Source organism: Odontomachus brunneus, unplaced genomic scaffold (assembly GCF_010583005.1).
Source record: "Odontomachus brunneus isolate Ranch 3 - 2012 unplaced genomic scaffold, Obru_v1 Obru_scaffold_062, whole genome shotgun sequence".
Taxonomy (NCBI): Eukaryota; Metazoa; Arthropoda; class Insecta; order Hymenoptera; family Formicidae; genus Odontomachus; species Odontomachus brunneus.
This window is the reverse complement of record NW_022639512.1, coordinates 619,619-630,950: the sequence shown is the minus strand read 5'-3', so window position 1 is coordinate 630,950 and position 11,332 is coordinate 619,619. Positions and strand designations below refer to the sequence as shown.

Below are 11,332 nucleotides of genomic sequence, written 5' to 3'. Positions count from 1 at the left end.
GCTGTCGGTACGCGGGAACGGAATAGTACCCCAGGTTTCTCTCTGATATAATATACATAGGGTGTTTACGTTAAATCGAGTGTACGCGTTAGTACACTAGGGTTGAAAAATATAATAGGCACAACCATTTAGTATCTTCATGGTTCAAGACAACTCAATACTGCTTTCCGATGCTAGAGTTAAGCTGGCACACACACTTTCCGTAACAGTAATGGCTCCTGCACACAGGACGCGGTAATGCTTGCCGCGCGGCGGAAGTTCGCGCAACAGCCAATCAGTATGCTGTTTTCCGTAATAACCTTCTAGCTCTTACGGAAAAACAACATATTGATTGGCTGTCGTGTGGACTTCCGCCGCGCGGCAAGCATTACCGCGTCCTGTGTGCAGGAGCCATAAGGCCTGTTCTTTGTAACTGCACTGCTAAATTGGTGCAATAAGTTAAAATGAGACATATATATTTTTTCTCATTCTAACTTATTACACCAGTTCAGTAGCGCAGCCGAAAAGAACAGACCATATATCATATAGAGATTTTCCTTGGTACCAACATTATCCCCTCTACTTTTCGGGAAATTGTCGCCTAACCACTAATTTTTGTTTAAAGATGCTCTTTTGAACGTTCAACTGTTTTATTTGTGTGTGTAAAAAAAGTTTTTACTTATTAATATTTTATAAAATTGTATATTAAACAAGGCCAATATTTAAAATAGAAGTATAAGAAAGATTACACTGAAATATAAGGACAGTATCAGGATATCCGATATTTCTTGACAAATATCGTACAAAGTATTCTTGATATTCTCAAATGGAAGAGAGACGAGCAGAAAATGTGTAAGTCTTTACTTATTGTAGAAACTTCAAAGGAAAAATTAAATATATTATGAAGTTATATAAAAGTAAATCTTTTACAATTATATTTTATGCAAATTATACGTAAATTTTCATATATAATTTGTAGTTTTACAGAACTTTTATATATATTTTATACATCAAAATTACAAAGATTCAGAACCTATTCTTTTTTCTAGAATTTCTGTAGACTTAGCGGATACTAATGAAGTTATAGCTAGTTTAGAAATGCTTAGTGTAGATACTAAGTGTTCATCGTCTACAGAAACTAAGAGGATACTTAGGAAAAGGATACCTAAACTGGTTTCTACAGAAATATCTAATAGAAGGTAACAGTTATTTTAAAATTGAACTGATATTAACTATGATAACTCTGATATATTCATGTTGTAAATTGGTTTAACTTTATTGTGTGCTTGTATAAGATGCAGTTGTAGACCTAAAAAGAGGATATTAAATGGAAGCAATTTGGAAGAAAATATTAAAGAATATTATTTAGACAAAAATATAAAGAAAAAACCAAACAATCTTGAAACAATTTATGAAGAAAATGATGATACAAGTGACAATACTAAATATATGAGTGCAAAGAGATTCAAAAGAATGTTATTGTTTAAAGCTGAACCTACAGCTTCTAAGATAAAAAAAAGACGGGCAAAAATACAGAAGATTTTTGGATCAAAGGTTACAAAAAGTTACAACAAAAGACGTGTTTCAATGCAGTCCATTTTAGATAAATTGGATGGTATTAGAACAAACTCACCAGCAGAAGTGGATATCAAATGATATAGCAGATTTATGTTGCTTTTAAATATATTAAATTTAAGGACTTTAAGAGAACTTGATGCATTATACTTTGTATTTGCACAGTGTTTTGTGAATATGCTACTTCTATGTATCTTATATAATAATGTAAAGGTATTATATGAATGAGAGGAAATATTGAAATCATTACTGCCATATTTATATCTATTAAAGTAAAGATAACATACTTTTTATATATCAAAGTAAGATACTCGTACCATATTGCATTTATAGATTTATTTAAGAGGATAGTATTTGTTAAGTTTTAGATAATGGAAATTAGTTCTCATAAGCATATTGAATTTGTGCAGTATGCATGGAAAAAACTACATTGTTTTTAATACGATAAAATAGGGATGAAAAAGACTGAAAAAATACAAAAATTTTAGTAAAACTTTTATTTGAAATATAAACTGTTGTACTTTAATTTTTTTCCTATATGCCCAGATAGCCAAACTTGCGCAAGCAAATTTTACGCAGAGTTTGTCAACAGTGTCTGTTGACAGAATAGCAACAGATTGCATACAGAAACTGTTTTGTCAGTTTCTGACGACAAATTGATGACAGACTGCGCGCAGAGCCTGCCGACAGATTTTAACGGCAGATTGCGTGCAGATTCTGTTTAGTAGATAGGCTATTTAATCCTATCAAAGGCCATATGTACGCTATTAAATGAAGTAGTTTTACATGCACACCATGTGAAACTCCGAGAGCAGTCAAGATAATTATATTGTACAATAATTGTACATATATACAATAAAAAACAATTTTTACTTTTTAAAATTGTATTATACATTTCTTATAAAAAAGCAAAAATAATAGAGAAATAACGAGTACAGATATAAAATAGTATAACGGTTAAATGGTCATTTAAAGACGTCCATATGCCATCCCTGATAAAAATTGTTTTCATAATTTTTCATACAATTTCTAATTATTTTTTTTTTTATGTTATTATGTCATTAAATCTGAACAATTTAACCGTCATGCAATAAGTACTAAAGGCAGCAGCACTAAAAAAAATATTAGTTCCATCATGTAAATAACTTTTACAGAATTTTTGTAATTTATTTGAAAATATATCATGCTTCGCGCGATTTTGATAAAATTTAATACAATCTGAACTGGACGATCGACTAAATTAATTCGCACATGTAAAAGCACAGTATTTTATTAACATGATGGAAAAATGTCATTATCTGCTGTTTTATTGCAGTGATTTTCTATACAGTCTATGGTAGAAAATTAATTTTGAATTATCATGCCAGTCTCTCTTACATTATTTATACGCTAAACGGTCTCGTCTATATTTTGCGGTTTAAAAGGCGAACAAACTCTAAAATTTTTCTTCCTTAAATCTTAAGTGGGCAATACAAAGCACTTTTTATCAAGTAAAGAATTGGTGTAGTGTCTAAGGCGACGGACGATTATCCAAAAGATGTATTCGATTCAAGTTCGAATCTCACCAGAGAAAATCTTAAAAATTATGAAAAAAATAACATAAAAAAATTTTTTTATTGTATTTATGAGTATTTATGAGAAAGCGCTCATTCTATGAGTAATTATGAAAAATTATGAGAAAATTTTCTACCAAAAATTTAAGAGTCATTACATTAGTTGCAAGTCTCAGTCGAAAGAAAATTTACCAATCACAGTCAATCTTCTTTGATCATAAGAAGAACGATCGACTGTGATTGGTAAATTTTCTTACGATCTTGCAATTTGTAACTAATGTAGAACCGGCTTAATTGAAGAACCTACGAAACGACAGTATTTGCGCGCAATCTGTCGCCAATCTGCCGTCAGAGTCTGTTAGCAGACCCTGTCAGCAGTCTGACGGTAGATTGGGGACGCAGATGTCTATGGATCTGTCGATAGATCCTACTCGAATTCGACAGATTCTGTCGCCAATCTAATGTTAGTCTGCACACAGATTGCTTACTAAATATATGCGTCCTTTTTTGTACATCATACATTTGATCTGATTACATTAAAACATATTGCTATAAATCAGCAAATGTGTTTTTAATTTATTTCTATGATATAGTGTCTTACATTTATAATTTTATATGAAATTTTGTACTTGTTTTTATTATACTATGTATTAAGTCACAAAAAAGGCACTAATTTTTAAACAGATATAAAATTACAAATTGATATAACAAGCCAAATTCGTGGAATGAGATAACACAAAAAATTACAGACAAAAAATTGTCTTAAAAAGATATCTGTTTTTATATCTATCTTATACTATCTTATAAAATAAAAAAAATAGAAAAAATTTATAATCGTACAAATATAGATATGCTGTATATTAATTAATACTTCCTTGTATCATATTCTATTTCATTTGCACAATGCATTTTGTTGCATGTTTTGCACAGTTATCATATTCGCTTAACATAGCCTTGTTTTCTTTATATTCCTTACTATCTAGTTTAACACAGGCACATCTAGGTGACTGCATACTTGCAGTCTCAAACAGCATTCTTGGTACTCCTACCCAATCTCTATCGATTCCACCACTATTAAACAAAATGGACTATGTAAAGCTGTTAAAAATTTTTAATATAATCAATACATATTTGTATTCAAATATATTCCTACCTTCTTTTGCTACACCAGAACATAGTACCAGTATCTGGATTCCATTCTACATTACAGGGTGGAAACATTCTTTTCTGCTTCTCTTCCAATGATTTCTCTTTTTCAGCAAGCTGTACTTTTTCTTGTACTTTATAGGATTCTGCAGTTGGGCTACCATCTTGATTATAATATCTGCCATATAATTTTCCTGAGGAATATAAAAGTATTTTAGATTGTATTACACTTGTTGATCCACCTCATGCACACACACATTATTTTTATGTATATAATTTGTTTTAAATTATATATATAAAACTAAATATGCTTTCCTATATTTTGCTGGAAAGATTGATAAAAAAGTAACATCTTTAGTCTATCTTTTAAGATAAAATTATTAGAAAAGGTGCGTCAACTTCTCTCTCTTATTTCAGTATTTCTGTTTCAGTAGTTTAAGTAATTCTAATTGTACCTTTATAGATATAGTTTGTATTATAAAATTGTATCCAATCATTTAGCGCCTTAACTTGTCGTATAGACAAACTAGATATATCATCAGTTAAACCATTATCATCAAATTCTCCAGTAATAAATGCTAAGGAAGCATCACGACCTGTAACCATGTGCAAGGTAATCATGTGTAAGATATAATATGCATATGTTGATATAAGAAATTTATATTTATGTACCAGTAAAAGCATGGTAATTCCCTTTAGGCCCATAGTGTTTTTCACCTTTTGTTACATCAAAAACATGACCTAAAATCGAAAGATATAAACCATTCTCCATATTCGTATATTGCTTTAATTCACTCGTAGTGAATATCTTCTGTTCCGCAGAATGTCTATTTAACCCAAAATAGATTATGTCAATTACATTTAATGTTCCATCTGCCAGATGTATCTTTATTTCTTTGACAAAGTCAAGTGAATATAAAACATATAAGATTCCGGGTAAGAATGATAACAAAATATATTTGGAAAACATTGGGTTTACACATTTAAAAACTAGTGTATATGTATATTATCCTAATTTTCGATAAGTTTTCAATCTTTGATCATAGATATACGAATATATCTTCTTTCCTTCTTGATTTGGCCCCGGATAGAATCCATCGCCATCTAGTGTTTTCAATAGATTTGTGCAGCCATTAAATCAATGACCGCTGAATTCAAATACTGATTTCCGAGTTTTTTAAGAATTTACAAATGATGTCTAAAACGATCGGTGTTTCAATGAATGCGAGTTCATGTATGTTCTTAGAAAGATTAAATTTGTGTAGATCCGACAGTAATGTATCAGCATGCTTTTTATAGTCATGCATTAAAAAAAAATGATTCGCTGATTGAGAAGCGTGATCACATTGGCAAGATTTTTCTGTAGTAATGCCTTTGTCGAATAGATGTAAATTACAATTAGTATGAAATGACCTAAGTCTATTGATTATAACAATGTACTTCCTAGGAATATGCTTAAATTGTCTGTACCATGGATTTGACAACTCTTTGTTCCTGGTTCTATTAAAATATCTAGCCTTTATATGATGCAGTTTGTTCCAATATAGCGTATGAAATCTGCTTATAGTGTTTCAAAGTTGCTGAACAGAGTAAAAATAGCGATTTTCATGTTGAGCAACAAGGTTTGTACTTTGTTGTGCTGACTGCGATACGAGAAAATCTACCAGATCATGACCTTAAAGATTAATGTGCCCGGGGGCCCAGGCAACAATTATATTACTACCAGAATTATTGGCCGAGTGTAAAAGTTTCTTGATCACGTATATATAGTGTAGTTTAGATCTTTGGCCACCGAGTTAATAGCTGTTACCACGCTCTTATAGCTCCTGCACACAGGATGCGGTAATGCTTGCCGCGCGGCAAAAGTCCGCGCGACAGCCAATCAATATGTTGTTTTTCAATAAGAGCTAGAAGGTTATTACGGAAAGCAGCATATTGATTGGCTGTCGTGCGAACTTCCGCCGCGCGGCAAGCATTACCGCGTCTTGTGTGCAGGAGCCATTAGAGTCGATAACGATTAAATAATCAGTCCCATTTTGTGTTTTTATATAAGAAATGGCTTTGATAATAGCTAAGGCTTCGATTTCAAAAATAGAGAAATAACTATTTGTAGAACCCATAATGTATTTTTTATTCCATTCAAAGTAACAGACGTACCCCCCAAGACCATATAGGAATATAAAGATAGAGAAAATGGTATGTTCTTTTTAGCTGCACTGCTGAACTAATGCAATAAGTTAAAATGAGATATATTTTTTCTCACTCTAACTTATTGCACCAGTTCAGCAGTGCAGCTAAAAAGAACAGAGCAAATGTATGAGTTGCGAGGGCAATGTATGTATGTATGTATGGCTGCGTTCGCTTTGGACGCTCACGCGCTGAAAGCACTTATAAGCATGTCTATATTATGGCTAGTATTCATATAGCATGTTCGACTGGTTCTGGGTTAACCCACTCTGGGTTATTCAGTCTACGTTTATTGGTCGAACAAGTACTTATAAGCTTTATGATTGGCTAGTAGAGACTTATAACGTCATTAATCGCTCTCGGACCGATTAACCCAGGGCCAGTCGAAGACGCTAATAGTCGAATCTTATTTCAAGCCTGTCTTAAGTTATGGGTGTATATCAGTTGGACACGGGGCAATTGGACACAGTCCAATCACAAGTCGCTGTTCCAAGGGACCCTACAAAATGTCTCTAAACTAACCTAACCTAATCTAATCACACGGTGCTGTGATTGGCTGTGTCCAAATGCACCGTGTCCAAGTGCACCGCTCCCTTAAATTATATCTTAAGATGCGAATACGGCTATGTGATTGGTTCATGACATCTTAAGACAGTATTTATATAGGGTGTTTACGATAAGTTGTCGGATTTTCAATCCAACTGAACAGTGGTACTCAATCGACCCATTTCAAAAAATTCCCTAGCTTAATCAGATTTTAGTAAAAGCTGTCTCAGCAGTAATCGGATTAGCTTCATAGCGACGTGAGGTGATACTTTATCCTCAAAAGAAATAAAAAGATAAAAGTCGGTAGGTACGTAATTATTATTCTAATGATTAGCGCGTATCATTTTCCTTATATATCAATATATGAATAAATGATCTGTTACACTTTTACTGATATTAAATTAATGAAAAGAAGTATTAGTAATCTCACGTGTAGTAAACATTAACCTATAATAATATTGGATTTATGTTATAATTTCGTATATAACAAAATAAGAACAGTATAAAATCTGTAAAATTAACATTTCAAACATACTAATTTTAAAATATATTAAGGACATTTATGCATTTATATATAAATATATATAAATATGTGTGCTTGTATACATGTATGTTCATATGTGTAATCTATAATTATTTACACACTTATATTTTTATATAAAAAGGATATTTATATTTTTGTAGATTGTGTATATATATATATATATATATATATATATATATACACACATAATCTATAAAAATAATAAAAGATAAAAGTCGGTATATAAGTATATATATATATATATATATATATATATATATACACACACACACACACACACAATCTATAAAAATATAAATATTCTTTTTATATAAAAAAATATATATAACCTTCTAGCTCTTACGGAAAAACAACATATTGATTGGCTGTCGCGCGAACTTCCGCCGCGCGGCAAGTATTACCGCATCCTGTGTGCAGAAGCCATTAGAGTTAGGGTGCCATTACATGAAGCGCGGAAACGCGAAAGACAAAATCTTACTAGATTTCCGCGTTCCGCGAATTGAATCATTTCTTCCCGGACGTTAAAAAAGCGGAAAAGCACAAGGCCCAAAACTTTTTTCTATTGTCTTTTCATCCAAGGTACCAAGGTACGAATTCCAAAAAAAATATCAGGTCCGAATGTGTTTGAATACGTCTTAATGTAACAGCGGTTAAGTTGAACAACTTGTGATAACTTGTGACAATAGATTTTTCCGCGCTTGTTCCGCGACTTTATTTCTCCTTATATTAGAATGCGTTCAGATTAGAGATGCCCGATTCTGAATCGATTCGATTCTTTCCCCAAAAATAGGTTTATTCGTGTTGTTTGCACTCTTCGCACTTTTCGTATTTAAAATTAGATAGAAGTATATTGGAATGTTTCGAAAAAGCAAAAACGAGACAATCAACTCGATTGTTTCTTCCAAGCGTCTAATCAGGCGTCCATCTCTTTTTAAAAGCGAAAAGTATGAAACATGCAAGCAGCACGAACAACCCTTTTTCCCTAAATTTGTTAGGGAAAGAATCGAATTGATTAAGAATCGGGCATCTCTAGTTCAGATTCTTCATCCAGGTGCACTCTATTACTAGAAACACTATAGTATATGTTACATATACTATAGCACTTCTAGTAATAGAATCCACCCGGGTGTGGAATCTGAACGCAGCCCTGCATGGAGCACAATTTGCGCGGAAAAGCGGAACAGTTTGGTGACAAATAAACATCTGTATTCATTTTTTAAAATTGTATTAACTTAATTTACTGCAATTTTTACTAATATGTTTATCTTTTCAGTTTATCTGTTGAATATATTTTGATTAATGATTGATCTGTTGAAAGCATTTTATTTCATAAGTACTGTTAAAAATTAATATTTTATAATTGCCCATTTCCCCATTCCGCTTTTCCGCTCAAAATATCCCTCAATATAATGTAATATAAGGCAATCAAAACAGACGCAAAACGCGTAGCGGATCTAGTAAGATTTTGTCCCGCGTTTCCACGCTTCATGTAATGGCATCCTTATGGCTCCTGCACACAGGACGCGGTAATGATTGCCGCGCGGCGGAAGTTCGCGCGACAGCCAATCAATATGCTGCTTTCCGTAATAATCTTCTAGCTCTTACGGAAAAATAACGCGTGCAGGAGCCATTAAGATGGAGTCCCATGGAGCGTATTGTGCATATTGCGGATTGCGCGTATCGAACATCTGACCAATCGCAGACGTTCCGCTGCTTTTGATACACTGCCGTTCCGCTGAATCTATTATTTTCCGTAATACGCAAAATATCTTGACTGCCGATCGAAGAATACCACAATGTAACAAAAATTTTAGTTTTTATGCATTTCTTTTTTTAACAAATGGATATCGCAAATAAAGAAAATACAAATCCTGTGAGTATCTATAGCATTTTGAAATATTATTTTTGTAATGTTTGTGATTGTATATACATTATGCTTTATAATAATATTTGAAGGTTAGTTTAGAATTTGATGAAGCATATTTTTGTTTAGTTTGCACACATTTTGGTTTAATATATTTCATTATGAATTATAAATTATTGAGTTTAATGTTCTTTTCTTTTTCATACAGTCAAGTAAATGTGGATATTGGGGGTGAAAAATAAATGGATTATTAAATGTTAGTGTATTACAACATTCAACGTTTCCAACATTTTAATGATGAAAAACATGTGATACACGTTGACGACAACAATGCTGCATTTATAAGTAATTATTAATACTTAAATATTTTAAGGGTAATAATTATTTGTAATAGTATTCAATTCAGTTACAAATATAGATAATTCTTCTTGGTTTAAAATTTGACTTTTTATTTTATTGCAACTTAACAAAAGTCACTTGTAATACAAGAGTTTAACAACAAGTTAATCAGATAAAATTAAGTTAAAAAGTTTAAGAATTTTTAACATAAACTTTGTTCATTTTTAGGTCATTAATTTTTAACTTAAATTAGTTTTAAAAAATCTAACTTACCCAGATAGCCAAACCTGCGCGAAACAAATTTCGAGCAGAGCTTCCTAATGAAAAATTTTTCATATATAATTATATAAAATTATATAAAATTACATATAATTATATATTATTATGTATCAAATTTGTCCATTTTTGTTCATACATTCTACTTATATATATAATTATATATAATTATATATATATATATATAAATTCATATATAATTTTACATAATTACGCATAAATTTATATGTAATTATACATATTGTTATACATAATTGTATATAATTATATATAATTTTATATGATTATATATAATTATACATAATTATGTATGGACAAATTTCATACAAAATTTTGCATGAAAAATTTTTCATCGGGTTGCTATCAACTTTTGATGGCAAATAGATAACAAATTTGATGCAGGATCTGTTATATTAAATCTTGCTGCCTAATTGCCGCCAGATATGCGGCAGAGCTTGTTGTCGGAAAATTGCTGCAGATTTGCAGCAAAAATTGCACAGAGCTTGTAGCGATTTGACGGCAGATTGGCGGCAGAAACAGCGCAGACCTTGCTGCGCTGAAGGCTTTGCGCGGATTTGGCTGCAAATTTGGCACCAATTGCCCGACAGCAAGATCTGTCGCCAAAACCGTAGCCTAATGTAGACACAGATGGCTATGGTTTTGCTGTGGATTTTTGATCAAATTTGCTGCCAATTTGTGCGCAGTCTACGCTCAATTTACTGGGTACTCAACCCTGTGTAATATACATTATTTACGTGTGTGTGTGTGTGTGTGTGTGTGTGTGTATACAGGGTGTCCCGCGTAAGACGGACCAAAAGAAAAATATAAGTAGAACACATAAAAGTGAACAAAAATTGTATAGGTCATTTTTCAAACAACCACGTAAAATATCAAGATATTAATTAAAATAGTTGGCCAAATTAGAACGCGCGATGCGATAGGCGGGACATACGGCTCGCAGCGGTCGGCAAAGAAAATGGAAGAACGCACATGTACACGCACCGGCGTTAATGCCGTCCGAATATCCGTGTGACTCGCACACGATAACGCGTCACTCATACACTGCTGCGTGTAGGTGAGCTAAGAGCAGCACGGAGTGGCGGAGGGAGCTAGCGGTATACGATCGTCGGACGCTTGGAGAGGGAATAGTGGTGGGAGTCGCGGCGATCTTCCATCCTCTATCGCAAACGTAAGAACGAGAGAAATAGCATTATAAGACGTCTGGACAGAAATGCCGTCCTAAAATACGTGTGACACACACTAAGAAAACGCTTGACTCACACTGTCTCGTCTATACGTGAGCAATACGCGGTGTCCCGACGA

At 32.6% G+C, this 11,332-nt stretch overlaps 2 protein-coding genes across 3 annotated transcripts; one reads left to right on the top strand and one right to left on the bottom strand.

The window, feature by feature from the left end:
• Positions 1 to 553: 553 nt before the first annotated feature.
• Positions 554 to 2,046, top strand: LOC116846225. Of its 2 annotated transcripts, none has more exons than XM_032819778.1 (3): positions 554 to 831; positions 1,029 to 1,178; positions 1,281 to 2,046. In XM_032819778.1, the coding sequence occupies exons 1-3, from the start codon at positions 806 to 808 to the stop codon at positions 1,633 to 1,635; spliced, it is 531 nt and encodes a 176-aa protein (XP_032675669.1). In that variant the 5' UTR covers positions 554 to 805; the 3' UTR covers positions 1,636 to 2,046. The 2 variants fall into 2 exon arrangements, with proteins under 2 accessions (XP_032675669.1, XP_032675668.1); XM_032819777.1 differs by having other exon boundaries at positions 556 to 831; positions 1,275 to 2,046.
• Positions 2,047 to 3,725: 1,679 nt separating this feature from the next.
• On the bottom strand, positions 3,726 to 5,317 carry LOC116846261 (neuferricin). The gene is made up of 4 exons (XM_032819870.1): positions 4,926 to 5,317; positions 4,709 to 4,849; positions 4,261 to 4,447; positions 3,726 to 4,178 (listed from the first exon to the last, which is right to left on the bottom strand). Exons 1-4 carry the CDS (start codon positions 5,221 to 5,223, stop codon positions 3,995 to 3,997), a joined length of 810 nt encoding a protein of 269 aa, XP_032675761.1. The 5' UTR covers positions 5,224 to 5,317; the 3' UTR covers positions 3,726 to 3,994.
• Between the last annotated feature and the right edge of the window lie 6,015 nt (positions 5,318 to 11,332).